Source organism: Bubalus bubalis, chromosome 24, assembly GCF_019923935.1.
Source record: "Bubalus bubalis isolate 160015118507 breed Murrah chromosome 24, NDDB_SH_1, whole genome shotgun sequence".
Lineage (NCBI taxonomy): Eukaryota > Metazoa > Chordata > Mammalia > Artiodactyla > Bovidae > Bubalus > Bubalus bubalis.
Genome location: NC_059180.1, coordinates 6363265 through 6383267, shown reverse-complemented (window position 1 = coordinate 6383267; position 20003 = coordinate 6363265). Strand labels below are relative to the sequence as shown.

The window sequence follows — 20003 nt, the reverse complement described above, 5'->3', positions numbered from 1 at the left end:
TTAGTCGCTCAGTTGTGTCCGACTCTTTGTGACCCCATGGACTGTAGCTCACAAAGCTCCTCCGTCCATGGAATTCTTCAGGCAAGAATACTGGAGTGGGTAGCCTATCCCTTCTCCAGGGGATCTTCCTGACTCAGGGATTGAACCTGGGTCTCCTGCATTGCAGGTGGATTGTTTACCAGCTGAGCCACCAGGACACAAAAGAGGACTTGTATTTTAACACATTACTGAAAGGGTAGCGGGGGTGGGGGTGTGGGGGGGGCGGTGTTGGTGTTTGCAGAAATGAATGCCTGTGGCCAGCAATTTGTTATGTAAGTGAATATGGAAACGTCTCCAGTCAGTAATGTTTGGGTGACAAAGGACGCGTTCATAAGTCTCTGATCAGTAAGTTGTGAACAGCGTGTGCAGAGAAGCCCAAGTGCTGTTCATCTCAGAGTGTGGCCCCCTTTCCAGGGCCTGGGGTCCTGTCTTACCTCGACAGGTCCCTTGACCGATGAAGATGAAACCCAAAGCAACGACGAAGGCAGCGTGGGAGCCCCTCTCGACCTCAAACATCAGCTGAAGGTCCGAGGGAGAAAAAAACAAGAGAAAAATAGAAGTGAAGGCCTGGCAAGGTGGTGACTCTCTCGGCAGAGGGTCTGTCTTCCACCAAGATGTCGCCTTATTCTGGCCTCAACAGTGCAATGTGGGCCCTGGCCTTCCCAGGGGCTGGAGAGCCTGGTGGGGAACACAGAGTGCCCTCTGCTCCGCCCTTCCTCCAGAGATCCATCCTCACAGTCCTGGTGGTGCTCCCGGGCCCCAGCCGTTCACCCCCTCTCCAGCCCCGCAGCAACGCTCATACAGTGACTCTCCCTGTTTCTCACCTGCATAGGTTGTTGATGTCCCGAAGGGATGGTCATGGAGTCGTTCAGCCAGTCAGGGCCCTGAGACCCAACTCGTTCCCAGAGAGAACTTGGGGGGCTGCCCGCAGGGCTCCCCAGCAGAAGCCTGAGCTTCGTGCCCTTTCCACGGCCATCCATGTGGTAGGTGAACGCCACACAGATGGCACCCGGGGCACAGAAGGGCCGGCTCACCAGTTTGTAAGACTGGCCTTCCTGGGAGAACTTGTTAGCCTCAAGGTAGACGAAGTGACTTTCTGGGCATAAGAAGGGAACGGGCAAGGTGAGAAGCTGCCCCCGGACAAGGCCTGTGTTTCCTGAGCGACACCTTGCTTTCCAAATAGGGGTGAGACACAAACACCCACACTCCCCACATCGCAGCGGGTGTTTTTGTTTGTTTGTTGTTTTGTTTTGTTTCCTGCTGTTTGCAGACTTCTCACTGGAAGAAGGCAGGATCAGAAAGAAAGGGAAAACCAAACCAGCAACCCAGATTCCTGTACTGGCTGCATCAGTAAATGTCTTGACCGAAAATGACAGTGGATTTTGAGGCCTTGGGCTCAATGAGAAATGCGATGCCTAGATTTTTTAGGGGGTTTTCAAGTGAACCCAGAACATAATAACCCTCAACTCATTCTGCCTGTGTTGCCTCCAGAGCTCTGGCCCTATCACCGCTTTCCAGTAAACACCCCCTGGTTGATCCTCACCACCTACATCTGGTGTCAGTCACACCAGCCTGCCCACTAGCTGTGAGCAGATTCAGGAACTCGTTGCCTTGAGGGCTCCTCCATCTCCTCACCTCCACTGAGGGCGATTCCGAAGGGACCTGTGCCATGGATGAGCGTATTTGCACTTCCCTGGGTCCAGCGTCCGCCATCCTGTAATACCTGGACCCAGTCACAGAAGGGGTGGTCCTTGTCTTCAAAGTCACACTGAGGAAAGCTCTCTGGGGGATCAGAATGGGAGGTCTGAGAAATCTGCGCCATGCTCTCTGTTCCCTCCTCAACCCCTACCCCTGTTCTCCGAGCCCCTCTCACCCCCACAGGGAGCAATGCTGATTGCATCCACGGCCACCGCTGGCTCTGGGATCTTGGCAAACACGCCCATCAAGGTGAACTGAAGAGAGAGGGAGAAGGGGCCGGGAGTGAGAAAACAGCATAAATGCTCTGTGCTTAGTCGCTCGGTCGTGTCCAGCTCTGTGACTCCATAGGCTGTAGCTTGCCAGGTTCCTCTGTCCATAGGGATTCCTCAGGCAAGAATACTGGAGTGAGTTGCCATGCTCTCCTCCAGGGGATCTTCCCAACCCAGGGATTGAACCCAGGTCTCCTGCATTGCAGGTGGATTCTTTACTATCTGAACCAACAGGGAAGCCCAAGAATACTGGAGTGGGTAGCCTATCCCTTCTCCAGGGGATCTTCCCAACCCAGGGATTGAACTGGGCTCTCCTGCACTGCAGGCGGATTCTTTACCAGCTGAGCTTCCAGGGAAGCCCTGCCTAAAAGCTCAGCCCCCTCCATCTGGTTTTACTCTATGCAGGGACCCAGGCACCCGGCTTCCAGGGCCCAGACTCTCAATCCATGTCAATATCAAGCATGCCTCCCATAAAAGGAGACCTGATCCCTCGCTGGTCTATACCTGAATCTGTCCCTGGCCTGTGTAATTGACAGAGACAGGCTGCCAGTTGGGTCCAGGTTGTCCTGAGAAAATGGTGTGTTTCCGGATGCTGCCTACAATGGAAGGAACCCAAGAGAGCCATGAGATGAAGGGGGCTGGGAAATGACATCACACCGGTACTCAGAAGGATGAGTAGCCGAGGGAATACCTGGAGTAGGTTCTCAGCACATCCTTTTCTCTCACTCTCCTGGTTTTTTAAAATCTATTTTTCCAGAAGCCCATGCCTTTCCCGCTCCCAAATTCCACCCCACGGAATCATCTTGCCAGTATCTCAGATTTCCCTGGACCCTGGGGGATGCTCCCCGTTTCCTCGTTAACCCAACCCTGGGAAAAGAGCCCCAGGACAGTGTGAATCCTGGGATGCTGTCATTCTTACCCAAGACAGACGCGTAGGCCGTGAAGCCTGCACCGGGAGACCGGCCACGGAGGAGGTAGTGAAAGGAGAGACTCAGGCAGCCAGAGGACTGGATCAGGGGGCTCAGGAGGACAGATTTCTGACTCGCTTTTGCATTCTTGGGGTCCAGGAGCATGTAATAGCCATCTGGGGAGGAAAAGATCAGTACAGTGGAGAGTGACCCAGGGCTAGGGGCTGCAGGGGCAGGGAGCCTGGCCCTGGGGAGCTTTAACAGCTGCCAAGGATAAGCCAGCACCGAGGTGAGCCTACACCCATCACACGAATGGCTGAGGCCTTGGATTCTTCCAGAAATGCTTGGCAGGTTGGGATGAGGATGCAGGAAACGCGGCATCTTGTCAGAAGCAACAGTCAGAGACTTGTCCTTTGGATTCTGATGTTTGAGGTCCCCTCAGAGTCACATCCTCTTCCTTTTCTTGAGCCACTGGATGTAAATGACTCACACAGCGTGGTGAGAGTGCAGGTATGATGCTGACTGATGGGGATGTCCTCACCCAACCACCCACCCCCACCAGCCCACCAGCTCAGGCAGCCAATTAGCCTGGACCTCGCTCCATGATGCAACTGGTAGGTAGCCTGGAAGCTGGGCTGCAGGAGGGGGGTGCCATGGAGGGGTGTGGATTAAGGAGGCATATGTCACAACACCCAAGGACGTCTACCTGGAGAGCACGCTTGGCCCAGGGAGCCCCCGAAAAAGGTGGGCTTTGTAGAGGAGAGAAGAAGGCTGAAATGGAGAGAATGGCAGGAAGCGAGCCTGAGAAAAGAAAGGAGCCAACAGGGAAGGAGGAGGGAAGGGGTAAAAGGGTGGAAGAAAGCAACAAGTGTTGATACTGGGACATCTAAGAAGTGGAGGAGAAGAAGGGAAGAACGATGGGAAAACATAAGGGAGCAAGATGGAAAAAGGAGGAGAGAAAAAACGGAAGGGAACCCCCGATAACATTTGCTGAAACTGCTGGCCATGAGGTATAGTGCTAAATGCTGAGGGAGATGTAGAGCTGGGCTGGCCCTGCTCTCCAGGGTCTTAGTATGAAGGTGAGGTGGGGTTTTCTCCAAGTCTTTCTAGAAGGCAAACCTCAGGCAGCAGAAAAGATCAGAGGAGGGGATCAGAGGGAAGGATGGAGAAGAATGGACTCTGCCCTTGCCCTGTCCCCTCAGTGGATTCTAGTACAAAAACAAGCTGGTGACCCTTTGAAATGTAAGAGCAGGCCACTCCCCTGCTCCCGCAATGGCCCCCGCATCCATGGAGAATGCAAGCCACAGTCAGTCCTGACAATGGCCTTCAGAGCTCCAAGCGGTCTGAACGTCCGAGGACCCATCTGGGCTCATCTTCTCCATCCCAGGCATGTGGCTCCTTGCTGTGCTTCAACACCCACCCCCAATCCACTGCCCCCTCAGGGTCTTTGCAAGACTGGCCCCTTTGCTTAGAATGTTCTTCCCCTCAATAATTTCGTGCCCCTCTCCCTCACCTCCTAAAAGTTTGTGCTCAAACATGACCTCTACAAGACCTCCTCTGACCACCCTATTTAAAACTTACATCCCAGCCTACCCTGCTCCCAATCCCCTTACTCTGTTCAACCTTTTTTTCCCCTGATAGTACTGGTCATCTTATAACTGTATAATTTACTTCTTCATTGTTTCAGGAACTGTCCCCCCGTCTCCTCCCACACCACCCTCTGGTGTGGGACAGTACCGGGCACATCGTAGGTGCTCAATAAATATTTGTTGGATGAATAAAGAAGGAAGGGTGACGGGGAAAAGAGGTGAGGAGAGGGTGGTGTTGGCTCTGCCGGGTAGAGCTTTGGGGGTGGCAATGGTGGGGAGCTGGCTGGGCACTTAGAGTTTGCTTTCTGCCCTGTAACTTAAGCTGATGGATGTTGGAGGTAACTCCATCCCAAGGGAGTTACTGTAGGGGGTCAGGCAGGCATTGTAAATGCCCGCAGAGGTCTCTAGAAGCTCAGAAAGTCAGAGGACAGAAGCGTGGCCATTACTCACCCCCAGGGCTAGAGAAGTCTCCCTCTGGCCCCACGTCCTGCACCCCCGTCGGCCCCTTCTTCTGGACCCACTTGGCCCCAGAGGCCGTCGAGATCCAGCTCCAGCCGCAGAGATCTTTTAGAGTGTCAAAGTTGCACGTCTGCATCATGCAGACTGAGAGGAAAGAAAGGAGGAAGGAGGCAGTTCAGAAAAGTATGCCTCAGACACAACATCATGAATCAGCTATACCACCATGTGTGTGCGCGCATGCTCAGTCCCTTCAGTTGTATCTGACTCTGCGACTCTGTGGACTACAGCCCGCCAGGCTCCTCTGTCCATGGGATTCTCCAGGCAAGAATACTGGAGTGGGTTGCCATGCCCTCCTCCAGGGGATCTTCCCGACCCAGGTATCGAACCCATGTCTCTTATGTCTCCTGCATCGGCAGGTGGGTTCTTTACCACTACTGCCACCTGGGAAAGTCCAATACTCCCATATAAAATAAAAATTAAAAAAAAAAGAGAGAGAGAGAGAAAGAAGATTGCCTTAGTCTGGAGTCAGACTCCTGAGTCCCAACCTGGGTCCTGATGTTACCACTGCTGGCTTGCCAGGCAGATTCGGTCCCGCTCCCCAGCAGCTGTGTTCCCGCCACAGGTTACTTAAGCCATCCAAGCCTCAGTTTCCCCATAAATAAACTGGGAGCAAGAGCACCGGCCTGCTGTAAGTTACATCATGTGCAGGAGCGTCTCGCACAGTGCCTATGCGCAGTAAGTGTTAGTTCCTTGCATGCACCTTCTGGAATATTCTTTCCTTTGAATTTAGTCCCCTTGAATCTCAAACATGAGCTTAGAGGGCCAATTCTGAATGGATCTCGGGTATTAATTACAGCCAGGTCGACCAGACACCCATGTTTGTCAGAGACTGAGGGTTTCCTGGGATGCAGGACTTTTTGCTAACATAGGCACAGCCCCAGGCAAACCAGAAAGGCCGGTCACTTTAGGACAGGTGTCGCCCCAGTTATGTGTTTCAGGAGAACCTGTCTTCAGACGTGGCAGCTTCAGGAATCAGGTGTGGGGTGTGGAGGCAGATGGAAGCAATTCGCCCTAAGCCTGGGAGAAGCCAGGGTCACGGTCCCTGAGCGAGTCCTGCCACCTGGGCACCTGCACAAAGGGTGGGGGGAGAGAGGAGGCGGACATGGGCTCACCCCGATTGCAGGAGCCCCGATGGATGGAGATAGCGTCCAGAGCGATGTCCAGATAAGTTGTGCTGCCCCACACGCCTTCGAATGTCAGCTGCGGGAGGGAGGAGGGGGCCACCCACCCCGTGAGCCTCTTTCCCTCGGGCTCCCACTTTCCTGCCTGAATTCAGAAGCTCCCCCAATCCCCGTGCCCCCTCCTGGACCCCCCGCCCAACACCCAGATTCCCATGGGGACCCCAGACTCTGCCTGCAGCCTCACCCGGCTGGGCAGGATGAGCCCCAGAGGCACTGTGATGGCGGTGGGGATCCAGGAGGGGCTTTGCGTGTTCACATGTTTCCACAGCAGGTTGGGGTGCTTGCCCTTGGCGCCTGAGGCCAGCCACAGCTTGAGTTGAGCACCCCACGACAGCCCAAACATGAAGTAGGCGAAGCGCACGCAGAGGGGGCCCTGCTCCCATATAGGGGGGCTTCGCAGGCGGGCCACCCCGCCTGGGTGGAAGGCGCTGGAGTCCATGTGCAGGTAGTAGCCCTCTGGGGGAGGCAGAGCCCTGAATGGTGAAGCCTTGCCCACCCCCACCCCACCCCCACCCCACCCCCACCAAGGGCTGCCCGCCCAGCCTCTTCCCAGGGCCCTAGCACCCACTTCCGGTCAGCTCCCTGCACCCAGATCTGCCCGTGTCCACCTTCCAGCTGCCTCCCTAAACCTTCAGCCTCCTCACCTCCACTGGGGTACCCCCCGGGAGGGGCAGTGCCGCTGGCGAGGAAGGGCCTGCTTTCTCGAGTCCAGTCTCCATCGTCTTTAGTTGCTTGGCTCCAATCACAGAGGGGTCTGGAGTCATCCTCAAAATCACACTGGGTGAGAATGGCTGGGGAGAGGAGAGGGGAGCCTGCATGCAGAGCCAACCCCAGGGTATGTGAGGGGGTGGGCAGGATGTCTAGGTCGGGGGTGGCAATCTGAGGTCCCAGGCAGGCAGGCTTGTCTACGCAGCCTCCTCCCTTGCTGTTGTTCATTTGTATGTGAACCTTTCAGGCAAGGCTTGTTCTCGGCTCCTCCCCGGATCCCTCCACTCTGCATCCTCTGAAGGTTGCCCTTCACATATTTATTACATGTTTATGTCACCGCAGGGCCGAGGGCACCTGAGGTGGCCACCCCTGGGAGGGACAAGAGGCCGAGCAGCCCCAGGTGTCAACTCACAGTTTTCCCGCGAGCTGCGAGCAAGGGGCTTCCAGTCTGGAGGCTTCTCTTTCCTTGGTGTTGATTTGGAAAGAGAGAGAAAGAGGGGGAAAAAAATGTAGTTTTCATCATTACCAAGAACTGCTGAGCCTCCACGATTGTGAGCTTTCCGGAAGTTTGTTCCTTTCTTTTTATCCATATTGTATCAATGTGTATGCAAGGAACATACACTTACTTGAGGGTTTTCAAAAAGGTCACTCACAGCCTTCTCACCTTGTCATCTGTCTCCTGAAAAGCATCTCCCCTCCAAGTTCCTCACGTGCCCTCTGGTTCCCTCTACCCCTTGTGCCCTGGATGTCATGCGTGGTTCTCTAACATGAGAAGAGCCAGTTTCTCTGTGCGGGAATTCTCACACGCCACCTGAGAGTTTACATCGGAGGCATCTCTTTCTTTCAGGTCAAGGTTTTCCTGTGCAGTTGCCCAAGTTTTCTCCACGGAGTAGGCACCATATGGGTCTGGTGTTGCCAGATGCGTGGCTGGGACGGTCCTGCCCTGACTGAACACACGGACCGGTGACACCTTACAGATTCCACAGAGAAGCCAGTGGCCTTTCCCAGGTGGCGTGGGCCACGTAGAACAGCTGTTTGTTTTAGTAGTTCAAGTCCTGCTTGTTCACATCCCTTCAAACATGGAACTTCCCGGTGGTTTAGTGGTTAAGAATCTGCCTTCCAATGCAGGGGACTAGGGTTCGATCCCTAGTTGGGGAAATAGATCCCACATGCCGTGGGGCAACCATGTCTGCGTGCGGCAACGACCGAGCCCACATGCCACAATGACTGAGCCCGCATGATGCAACGAAAATCCCGAGTGCCACAACTAAGACCTGACACAGCCAAATCGATAAATGTTAAAAAAAAAAAATCCTCTCAAACAAACTCCAGGACACCAAGCCATCCATCACCTGTTGCTGCTGCCTACTTGCTGTGTCTCTGTCCACTGGCTCTGCCCTGGGTTTTGTCCATTTTCTGAGAACCACCCTCTTTGTCCTCCCCTGCCACCCCCAGACCCATCTCCCGAGCTCTGCATCTCCTCCCTGTCCCCTCACACTTCACCTCTGTCCTGCTTCTGCTCAGCGGTTCACACCCCCCAGGTCCAGGCTCAGCAGGCTGTTCCGAGCCTCCTAACATCCATCAGGGGGTCCCTCCTTCCTCCCCAGGGCCACACCGTTCATCACCAGCCCACTTGTCCTTTCCAGCTTTGCCCCTTGTTCTCTTCCTCAGAGGCACCCCCAATACCCCCTGAGCCCAGCTTACCAGGTTGGGGCAGGCATGTGGCCCTGGCCCCAGGCAGCCCCCAGGAGCAGCACCAGAGTCCAGACTGGAGGAGCCATGCGGGACCTCAGAGGCAGCTCTCGGGGAGAGGAGGAAGCCAGAGTGAGGAGCCCAGGCCACCTTATCCCCCCCTGCCCCTCCTCGCTTGGCGTCCTACTGAGGAAGCCATGAAATCTGCACGGAGAACACAAGAACGCTCTGGGAAATGAAAACTATGAGAACCGAAACCTAAACCCTTACAGAAGAGTTAAACGTTGAAATCGAGAGAAATAAAATGAGAACAAGAGAGAGGAAAAGAAAGAGAGGGAGAAAAGCGAGAGAGAGACTCGGTCCAGGATGACTGACATTCAACCGGGAGAGTCCGGAAAAGAAATAACAAAGGAAAAGAAATTACTTAAGAAAAAACACAGAAGAAGATTCCCCAGAACTGACAAATGAGTCTCTTGATTAAAAGGGGTCCATTCCGACAAATGCAAAGAGACCCATGAAAGGTGTGTCATGAAATCTCAGACTGTCAGGGCTGAAGAGAACATTTCCAAACACTTTCAGACAGAAAAAAGCAGGTCACGTACTAAAGATCAGGAATCAGCATGGCACCAGAATTTTCAATAGTAACCATGGATTCTGAGATCCAGTGGAACACTGTCTGCGGAATTCCAACCATTTCAAACCTAAAGTTCTACATAGCTGGCAACAGGGGTGAAGGCAACAGAAAGATGGAGTGAAGTGAGGACTGAAATGCTTCCTGGCAAAGAATTGAAAAAGACAAGTCACAGAGGAAGACCTACAAGGAGCCAGGAAACATTGGAAAAGAGGTTCTGCTTCCGTCATCATAAGGGAAATGCTGATCAAGACTACAGTTTTCATGTTGGCAACAGTTCAAAGGATTGAAGCACTGAGCGTTGGTCACAGTACAGGTACTGTTCACACTCACATACATTGATGCTAAGACTATGCTCAAGAAAGCGTCTTAGAAGGTAATTTTACAATGACTATTCTACTTTCAAATGTGTTTATCTTGGATCCAATTTATCTTTCTAGGAGTCTACCTGCAGAAATATGTGTGTATATTCACAAAGATGTACATGCCTTAAAGATGTCAATTGCAGCATCATTTACAATAGGAAGGAAAAGTCAAGGTTACCTAAATGTTTGCTGGGCTTCCCAGGTGGTGCTAGTGGTAAAGAATCTGCTTGCCAGTACAGGAGACCTAACAGATGCAAGAGATGTGGATTCAATCCCTGGATCAGGAAGATCCCCTAGAGGAGGACATGGCAACCCAGTCCAGTATTCTTGCCTGGAGAATCCCATGGACAGAGAAGCCTGGCGGGCTACAGTCCACAGGGTTGCAAAAAGTCAGACGTGAATGAAATGACTTAGTATGCACGCAAATGTTTGCCAGATGGATGGTTGGACTGTACTAAGAAGTATTATTTATATGAAGGAATATTTTGTGGCTGCACAGCAAAATGATTCAGTTATACATATATTCTTTTTCGTATTCTTTTCCATTATGGTTTATCATAAGATATCGAATATAGTTCCCTGTGCTATATGGTAGGATCCTGTTGTTTATCCATCCTTGTATCTGCTAACCCCAAACTCCCACTCCATTCCTCCCCCCACCTCCCCACTGGCAATCACAAATTTGTTCTCTATGTGCGTCTGTTTCATCTGTTTCTGTTTCACAAATGAGTTTATTTGTGTCATTTCTTTTGATTCTACGTATAAATGATAGCATATGGTATCTGTCTTTCTCTTTCTGACTTTACTTCGTACTATAATCTCTAGGTTCATCCATGTTGCTGCAAATGGCATTATTTCATTCTTCTTTGTGGCTGAGTAGTATTCCGTTGTATATATGTACCACATCTTTTTTATCCATTCATCTATTGGTGGACATTCAAGTGGTTTCGGTGTCTTGGCTATTGTCACTAGGGCTGCTATAAACGTAGGCGTGCGTGTATCTTTTTGAGTTACGGTTTTGTCCAGATATATGTTCAGGAGTCGGATTGCTGGATGATATGGCAACTCTACTTTCAGTTTTTTGAGGAAACTCCACACTGGTTTCCATAGTGGCTGCCCCAGTTTACATTCCCACCAACAGTGTATGAGGATTCCCTTTTCTCCATGCCTTCTCCAGCATTTGCTATTTGTACATTTTTTTTAATGATGGCAATTCTGACTGGAGTGAAGTGTTACCTCGTTGTTTTGACTTGCATTTCTCTAATGATTAACGATGCCGAGCATCTTTTCATGTGCTTGTTGGCTGTCTGTAGAATCTCATGTTCTGTTCATTGCAAAATTATTGTCCTCATTTTCCTCATGTGAAAACTGAACTCTAGAGAAATGATGTCAGTTGTCCAGCATTATACCTACTCAGTGTCCTGCCAAGTCCCATGGTTCCCAGAACTGTATTCCAACAGGGGGTGGAGTCACACCCAGTCAGAGCAGATCTACCTTCATCAGTTTCATCAACAGCAAGTCTACATGAGAATGCAGATAAGAGGGTGGCTTTGCCACTTTTTTAAAACCCCATTGACTCTCATGGCTGTATCTTGGCTGGAGGGCTGTCCAGAGCTCAACTCTCATGAGCCCGTGTTCCTGTATCCCACCCCCGGTGATCCTAGTAAACTTCAGTTTCATTCCTTCCACCACTCCGTACTATCAAATCTGTGTCCAGGGTGCCTGGCCTTGGCCCCTGACACATGACAGGGTTGCCTGGGCTGGCCATCCTCCTAAGCTGTCAGGGAGGGGCTGGTACTGCCCTGCTCCAGGTGTTGGAGAGGGAAGTCCCAACTCCCTTCAGAATTCCAGGGACTCCTTCTGCCTAAATGAGCACGCACAGGGCCCAACCCCAGAAAAGAGATCCTCTGTCCTTTTGCACCAAAGCTGGGGGTACAAAGAATGCCCAGCCCAAACACCGATCTCCCCTTCCTCCAGAGCAGCTTAGGAGAGGACTTCCCTGATGGTCCAGTGATTAAGACTCTGAGCTTCCACTGCAGGGGGCACTGGTCCAGTCGTTGGTTGGGGAAGTTCCTCATGTCTGGTGGTGCAGCCAAGACAAAACAAAACAAAAAACCAGAGCAGGTTGGGAAAATGATCAATAAGAGGGACAGAGCTAGGAAAGGGTTAATCCAAGGACAAGCAGCAGAAGCCCATTGACCCCCAGCCCCTCCAGGTTAGTCAATAAGTCCTCTGAGGGCTGCTCCTGCTGACCTCTCTTTGGCGCCACAGGGCTGGACGGTCACAGCTTCCAACCTGCCTGGGGTTGGGGGTTGGCGCTCAGGCAGGACAGGAAGGGATGGTGGTGTGTGAGGAGCTCTGCCTTTTGGGGAGTCGGAACGGACAAGGCCCCAGGGCCCTTATCATCTGACAAGACTGGTTGTGGTAGGAATAGGTGTGGGTGACCTTGGGATGCGGAAGAACCCAGGAATAACTCCAGGGAATGCAGCCCCCCCTGGCTTCCCTGTGTGGCTTTGGACCCTTTGTTCACCCACTCTGGTCCTCAGTTTCCTCATCTGTAAGATAGAAAGACCAGCATAGCTCAGGTTTCCAAAAAACCAGAAAAAGAAAATCATTATTAAAAAAAATCATGGCACTTTCCCAGAGCTCCAGTGGTTAAAGGCTCCATGCTTCTAATTCGAGGGGCACAGGTTTGATCCCTGGTTGGGAAATTAAGATCCCACATGCCGTGAGGCACAGCCAAAAAACAAAAACATCATTATAAAAAAACAGAAATTGTGTGTGGTTGGCATAATTTTTGATTTATAGACATTTGGACATGATTCACATAGGCAGGGAAACCATTTGGCTGTTTTTCTGTTGCCAATAATCTTTCACAGGGTCGAAGTTTTATGATGGAATTTTGGAGGAATGAGCCTTGACCAGCTGGGAATAACATAGTTAACCTTCAGCCTAGATTCCAGTGTCTAAGAGGCCCCGTTTTGCTAACTCAGCTCTAGCAGCAGTCACCTACTGGGGGAAGTCAGTAGACTGAGTAGAACCAGGAGAAACCCAGGTGGCCTGGGGGCCGGGGTCAGGCAGATGCATTTGGTCAGCCTGATGTGCAGGCCAAGAGGCTGCAGTCAAGGGTGGGAGCTGGGGCTGCAGGCGTGGGCCCCAGAGCTGGGAGACTTCGATGGTGGGAAGGGTGGTAGGCACTTTCGACTTAGGAATTCCTGGGAGGAAGTGGGCACCAGGGGCAGGGGATGGATCGGGAAAGAGTGGTAATAAGAAATGCCTGGGATTCCCACCTCACTGACTGAAGCTGTTTTCTTCCCTCTGTCCATTCCCTCTACCCTTCTCCCCATGAAGCTTGCTTCTAGCAGAAGAGGGACCCAGAGTCCGAGAGCCTGGCTCCTGGTCCTGACACTTCCTCTCAGTATCTTATGACCGAAGCCAGACCCATCCATGATCTCTCCGGATCTCCGTGTCCTCCAGTCTCTGCCTTCCTCATCGGGTTAGGAGAGCAAAAGCGAGACTGCTTGGGACAGCACTTTGGAAGTGGCAAAGCCCTCTACAAACAGGAGGCATCTCCATGAAACAGTTATGTAACCCGCTGACTCAGAACTAGGCCGAGTTGGCGCCTGTCCCACCCGGAAGTTGGAAGAGCTGGCTCAATCACTCACCCGGAGGAACTTGGTTTTAGTTTCCCCGTCTGATGAATGGGGATGATGCCTGCTGTTCTCTTCTGTGGAATGATGGTGAGAATCACAGGGGATCTTGTAGGTGCCAGAGATTAATGTGCTGTTAATCATCAAATCATCATCATTATAATAGTGCAGAAGAAAGCGGGTCTTTTTGCTCCAAGGGGACTGTCCGCTCTAGGAGGACACCAGGCTGTGAGTAGCACAGACCATAATTCTGCTTTTCCATGTACTTAGTCCAAAGGCTGGCACACAGTAGGAATTCCATAAATGTGAAACAAATTATGTTTTTAAATTATGTTCTTAACCTACTCGCCCATCACACCTGACTCAGGTCATACACTTCAGGTTCTGTTCATTCATTTCTTTTTTTTTTAATTTTTAAATTTTATTTTTTGGCCATGCCATGCAGCATGTGGGATCTTAGTTCCCTGACCAGGGATCGAACCCATGCCCCCTGAACTGGGAAGCACAAGAGTCTTAACCACTGGACCATTAGGGAAGTTCCTTCTTTCTTCTTCTTCTTCTTTTTTTTTTTTTTTTTAATTGAAAGCAATAATAAGTCTGAAGCTAAGTGGACGAATAAGGTCAGGGGGAAGAAAGATCCAGGAGATGTTTAGGCAGCACTCAGGTCAGGAGACAGACAAGACTTTGGGGTTATGAATCCTAAATCTCAAGTTCAGTTCCCAGCAGTGACTTGCTAACTGGATTTCCTGGACTTCAAGATAAGTCTCTTTGCTTCATTTTTGCCAGCAAGAAAAAGAGATTTCATCCTTCCTGATTCATAGAGGTGGAGTAAGAACCAGATGGCATGTGTGGAAACCATAATATGAGTTTTTTTTCCGAAATGTGCAACGTCGGAGTCCTCAGGGTTCTATAGCTTGTAGGTTACCCTAGCATTTCCCAAGAGGGCCTGAAGAGGGCACTGTAGCCCAGGAACCGCTTTGGGCAGAGTGAAAATTCTCGGGCTGACTCCTCCTACCCAGCTTGGCCCCGACTCCACCCCCCACAGACAGATATTTGGCAAATACCCTCCAACCCCTCAACCTGCTCATATTTTTCCTGCTGCAGATTGCAGAACATTCCCTCCCTTGAGCATATTTGCAAGGGTGCAGGCTAACTTCTCTGTGTTGCCATATAAGCAGAAAGAGCAATCCCCCTACCCCAAGTATGATAATGGTCAGGATCACTCCCTATCCGGTTTTGTGACATCTTTTGCGGTCTGCACAGGTCTTTCTCGGCCGTTTGCGGCTGAAACATTATTTCTGGGAAGGAATTTGAAGTTGACTGTCGGGGGTAAGGGTAAAATCAGAAGTAGAAATTCCCTGGAGGTCCAGTGGTTAGATTAGGACTCCTCGCTTCCAGTGCAGGGGGCATGGGCTCTATCCTTGTTCAGTGAACTAAAGTCCCATATGTCATGTGGACAAAAAAAAAAAAAAGAAGAAAGAAGTGGGGATCAAGCGTGGAGGTTGAATGAGTTTGTTCCGTGTCCCCATCCCAGAGGAGCTGAGAAGGCTTATGTGACAGGAATAAGGTTTAAGTAGTTTTACTTCTTGGTCTGCACCATGGAATGACCTCAGTGACATTCTCCCAGGGCCGTGTGAGGAATGCAATGAGGTCGATTAAGGGAACTACCTGCAGCAGCTCTGGGCAGTGACTGACCAATGAGATGGTTGTCCGGGAAATTGGTTTCCGCTGTACCCCCATCTACTGCCCCTTCTGCAAGTTTCAGGTTGGAGCATTAATGGTAACCATCCCCAGGCAAGAAAAGTTCTGCTGGACTTAGAGGGAGCTTGTACGCTGGGAAAGCCTGGTGCTGGGATGATAACATTAGAAAAAGGGGCCACAGAGAAGAGGCAGAAAAGAATAAAGTTCCAGCGGACAGTGTTGGCAGCTGCCAGCAACCCTCAAAAGGGCCCCTTCTCTTGGCACCTGTGTCCTTACTGGCCCTGAAACTCACTAAAGGTTTGCCCTGGGGAATTCCCTGGTGGTGCAGTGGTTAGGACTCCATGCTCTCACTGCCAAGGTCCAGGTTCAATCCCTGGTTAGGGAACTAAGAGCCCACAGGCTGTGCTGTGCAGCCAAAAAAAAAAAAAAAAGACTTATCCTGGGCCAGTTGGCAGCTACCTACTAAGGACTAGCCTTGAATGGAGCCACCTTATTGACAAGCGTGGGCAGAACTTGTGGCCTCAGGCCAGTGGGGTCAAGAGGTCAGACAAGCCATGCAAGGCAGCACGTAGCGCCCCACCCCCTCCACCTCTGGCTTCCCGGACCTGCCACCTACTGCCAGGATGGGGACAGACCCGGGGAAGTATGGGGCTCCCAGGAAAATAGGAAAAACCAAGAGCCAGGTTGTGGTTTCAGTTCTTGCCAGTGAGGTTGAAAAATACACAAGACTTGGACCCAGTGAGAACCAGGGGCCAGCCCCCATTCCATCTTCATGGCTCCCACCACCCTCCTTGTCCAGTGGACTCTGCTGTCACGGAGTCCCCATGAGACCCGGAGAATTCATGTCTTCCCCCTAAATTCTCCAGTCCATCCTGTCCCTGCTTGGTACATGTAAAAGGAGGTATCCATCCTCCAGCTGGTCCCGGCACTGCGGCTCGGCAGCATGCCAAGATGAGTCTCAGTGTCTCCGCAGCATGGTGCTGCCCCCAAGTTTAGGTTGAACTCTGAATTCCTCCAGCTTTGGGGCCTCAGACTGGCCCTGTGACATCCTTAGATCTGAGTTGAACTCTGGACAGTTCCTCTAGCCCCTGAGATGTTGCCGCTGGCCCTGGAGTGTCCGTGGGACAGGCTGGCACTGAGCTGGTGGCCCGTCGACAGGGGTTGGGAGTGGCGGCGTGGAAGGCATGGCGCAGGCAGTGATGGTGAGCGAGATGGTGGACGTGCCCGGGGTGATAGCACCAGGTCACCTGTCCCCTCTCCTGCAGGCCTCCCCTGTGTACAGAGTCAGCTTTCCCCGCAGGAAATTGGAGTAGATTCGGAAAAGCTTGGACAAAGCATCAACAGTGAATGCTCGGAGTGGGGCTGCGGAGGGGGTTGCATCTGGAAGGGAGATGGCTTCTTTCTGCAAAGAGAGGACTAAAGGTTAGTGCAGTGCCAGGGGCTCCGGCAGGAGATGGGTTTCGGGGTAGAATGGCTGGGGGGTTTCCTTGGCAGGGCCCTTCTCTCACTTTACAGAAACAGCAACCCCAGGGGCAAGGAAGGGGCCAGACACACCTGGGCTCCCAGCGCCCGAAGCAGGGAGGTGAGACTGCGGAGGCCGCTGACAGCTTTGTCCACGTGCAGCCGCAGGGCCCCGCATGGCTGGGATGCGTTGGTCAATAGGGCCTGGCCCCGCAGGATAGCTTCTGAGAGCAGGGCCAGGCCCTGCCAGACTTCCAGAGCCTGCTGCTGGACCTAAAGGGAGCAGAGACTTGGAGTCAGCAAGCCCAAGCCAGCCTCTCCCTCCTCCCTCTCAGCAGCCCCATGCAAACAGAAGTTTTTTAGAATGAATGAACATTCACCCTCATCTTTGCTGTTCCATTTCTTCTCTCTCTAGCATTCTCCTGACCATCCTATGAGGTTCCCAAAATGAGACTTCCCAAGAGGAAGGAACCTGTGAACTCACCTCCATCCTCTTCCAGGCATAGAAGTTAACCTTGGTGTCTGGCACAGTGATATTCTCACTGAAGCTGCAGCCTTCTGCACAGCCCATCTGAAATGCACAAGCCTGGAGTCAGGGGCCCCAGGGCCTCCATCCGGCTTAGCCCCTCATCTAGCTTCCACTTAGGCACTGGGGACTACCACTCCTAGGACTTTTACTGGGGACTTTAGCTCCTTGCTTCCACCCCTGAACCAAGCACCAGGTTCCTGGATCTTGGGGGGGGGTTGACCCTGGAGCCCCAAGTGTGAGTTCTGTGGAAGGTCTTGGGGAGGGGACCTCACCGTGGCATTTTCGGCCTCCCTGGCCTCCAGGATGTACCTCTCCAGGACTCGGCTGTCACAGATGAGGCGTGGGGGGGCGCCCAGGACTGGGAGGCCCAGAGGAAACAGCAGAAAGGACAGCATCAGCAGCGGAGTACAGTCTAGGAAAGAGAGCCGGGCTGCGGATGAGGTGGATTGTCGCAGGAGAAGGCCTGGTTTGGACAGCAGGTTCACCCATCCCGCTGCGCAGCCCCCAGTGAGTCCTCCCCACCCCGACCTTGGGAGCGCTCAGGCTCTGCCTCCGCTTTCATTCAATCCCGCGGCCGCGTGCACACCCCACCCCCCCAGCTACCGGCATCCACTTCTCCCGGCCAAACTTCAATCCCGGTGTGACAGCGGCGTCCCTTCTCGCAGATCCGGGTTGTGGCTCCCAGACCCAGGTGTCTGAGTCTTTCTCGGCACCCACAGAGCCGCGCCTCTTCTCCCTGAACCCCCAGCCCTCCGCCCCGTCTCCGGCTCAGGTTCCGACTCTCCCCGGGGGACTCCTAGAGCCCGAAAGACCGGCAGGTGAAGGCTGCCCCACCCCCCTTGCCCTTCCGGGGTCCTTGGCAAGTCTCAAGTCCTTGAACCGGGCCAACTCGGGGCCAAGAGCCCCAGCGGTAAATTCCTCCTCAAACAGCGCTGCCCCGGCCGAGAGTACTCACCGCGCGCCCCCATCTCTGTGCCTCGCCTGGCCCCTCAGCGACCTGGGGCTCGGCGGGTGCCTGCGCCGCGGCCCCGCATCCCGGGAAGCTCGACGGGGCAGGGCCGCCCCGCCGGCCGAACGAGGGGGCCGCGGTCCCCGGGCGCCGAGCGGGGTCGGGGCAGAGCGCGCAGAGCCCGGGGCCAGGGTCTGGAGGACGGCGCGGCGAGGCGACCGGCGGGGTTGGCCCGGGGACTGTTGGCCCGGGGACTGCGGCGGCGGCCGGGGGTCGGGGCTGTTATCAGCTGTGTGCGTGCGGGTGGGGGGTTGGGGGGAGGCTGTGTGCGTGAGGGGTCGCGGGAGGTGGGGACCGGAGGGGTCACAGCCGGGGCAGGACGCCTGGGTCGGGGGCTCGCCGGGGCGGAGCTGCCTGCCGTCCGACCCCCGGGTTCCAGGAGGTGCGGCTGGGTGCGCGCCGCGGGACGGGCACAAGGCTGCCCTGGGAGACCAGTGCCATTCTGCTGGGAGCGCCTGGGGACCCCGACATCCCCCCCACCCCCTAGAGATGGGCCTGTCTGGGTTCTTGCAAGGCAGTCAGGAAGGTGCTGACTGGGCAAGTCAGTGGTGGCCTTCTCACGGTCCCAGTTCTTCGGGAAACCGGTGTTGTTCCAGTTGAGGGATTTAATACGGGTGGTGCACAGAGCAAGACATTTGGTGAGGTCTTCTCCTCCCACTCCTCACTTTTGAGGACCCTGAAAACCCAGAAATTGAACTTTTAGGTCAGTGTGCCTGGCAAAATTCTTAAGAATCTGAAATACAACGAACCCCCAGAGGGATGGCAGGGGGGTCTGCAGCTAAGCCTCTGTGGTTTCTAGGAAGCCCTGGGGCAGGGAGCGAACTCCAGGGAGCAGGAGTCCAAGGCTTGCTTGCCTCTCAAACCTTGGAAAGTGGCCTGAGTGTCTAGGCCTCAGTGCTCTAACCTGTCAAATGGGCCTCCTGAAAGCACAATCCCTGTTCATGTTGCTTTCACAAATGCGAAACCCTGACAAATGCTGGTGGTTATTTATATGTTCATTCACTCCCTCCCCAGTCCCATAATATTAGATCTATTTTATTCATGCATTTAGTCCCTTCTTTGTGCAAGTCAACTGACTACAAACTTTTCAGGACAGAAACATGCATTGAGACTTAACTCCTGCCTCCTGGAGTTTGTAGTTTACAGTAGATATCGGATGGGTACGTGGAGCCATGTGTGAGGACTGGGGTGTGCAGAACTGAGCTATGAGAGTTTGGAAGAGGGGGAGGTCACCTCTAGCTGGGGAATCAAGGAGGATTTGATGCAGGAGGTGAAAACAAGGTTAGCCTTGAAGGGCAGGCAGGATTTCACTGGGAAAAGATGTGAGGTGGATGGGGGAGGCGGATCTAGCCCTGTGTTGGTGGGTTAAGTGTTTTGGGGTGAAGGGTGGGGTGTGGGAGGGAGAGGTGGATATCAGGCTAGGGTGCTGCTTAGGGAGAGGTCATGTTGTGAAGGGCCTTGAGTGCCACTCTGAAGAATTGGGACTTTGGAACGAGTGGGAAATATTCATTCATTCAAGAAATATACATATAAAAGTACCTACTTGGACTTCCCTGGTGGCATAGTAGATAGTAATCCACCTGCCTGTGCTGGGGACACAGGTTCGATCCCTGGTCCGGGAAGCATGGAGCAACTGAGCCCGTGCACCACAACTACTGAGCCCACGTGCTGCAACTACTTTTGAAGCCCTCACTACCTGGAGCCTGTGCTCCACAAGAGAAGCCACTGCAGCCAGAAGCCCACACACCACAACGAAGAGTAGCCCTGGCTCGCTGCAACTAGAAAAAGCCCGGGCAGCAATGAAGACCCGGGACAGCTGAGGAAAAAAAAAAAAGAATACTTACTGTTGGCCAGGAACCTGGGGATAGAGCAGTGAATGAAATGGACAAGACTGCCTGCCCTGGTGGAGCTGACATTATAGAGGAGAGATGGATGGCAAACACGAAAATGAATAAAAGATAGAGGCTCTCCAGTGGTAAAAAGCTTCGAAGGCCTAGGAATCTTGGAGGACGTGGCAATTTTGGACGAAGCAGGCAGATTGCCTACTGAGAAGA

At 53.1% G+C, this 20003-nt stretch overlaps 2 protein-coding genes across 2 annotated transcripts in view; both read right to left on the bottom strand.

Annotated features, from left to right (window-relative positions):
- The window catches only part of ZAN (zonadhesin), a 35857-nt gene extending 27165 nt beyond the window's left edge, over window positions 1-8692 (bottom strand). Inside the window, exons 1-12 of the mRNA XM_044936416.1 lie at window positions 8644-8692; window positions 7324-7380; window positions 6848-6994; window positions 6388-6659; window positions 6135-6222; window positions 4954-5106; window positions 2926-3090; window positions 2511-2602; window positions 1913-1991; window positions 1675-1821; window positions 864-1135; window positions 474-558 (exon numbers count right to left, since the gene is read on the bottom strand). Of these exons, the coding sequence (XP_044792351.1) occupies window positions 474-558; window positions 864-1135; window positions 1675-1821; window positions 1913-1991; window positions 2511-2602; window positions 2926-3090; window positions 4954-5106; window positions 6135-6222; window positions 6388-6659; window positions 6848-6994; window positions 7324-7380; window positions 8644-8692 (1606 nt within the window). The remainder of the gene's footprint in view (window positions 1-473; window positions 559-863; window positions 1136-1674; window positions 1822-1912; window positions 1992-2510; window positions 2603-2925; window positions 3091-4953; window positions 5107-6134; window positions 6223-6387; window positions 6660-6847; window positions 6995-7323; window positions 7381-8643) is intronic.
- Window positions 8693-15380: 6688 nt separating this feature from the next.
- On the bottom strand, window positions 15381-17558 carry EPO (erythropoietin). The gene is made up of 4 exons (XM_025275449.3): window positions 17213-17558; window positions 16896-16982; window positions 16505-16684; window positions 15381-16352 (listed from the first exon to the last, which is right to left on the bottom strand). Exons 1-4 carry the CDS (start codon window positions 17333-17335, stop codon window positions 16194-16196), a joined length of 549 nt encoding a protein of 182 aa, XP_025131234.1. The 5' UTR covers window positions 17336-17558; the 3' UTR covers window positions 15381-16193.
- Between the last annotated feature and the right edge of the window lie 2445 nt (window positions 17559-20003).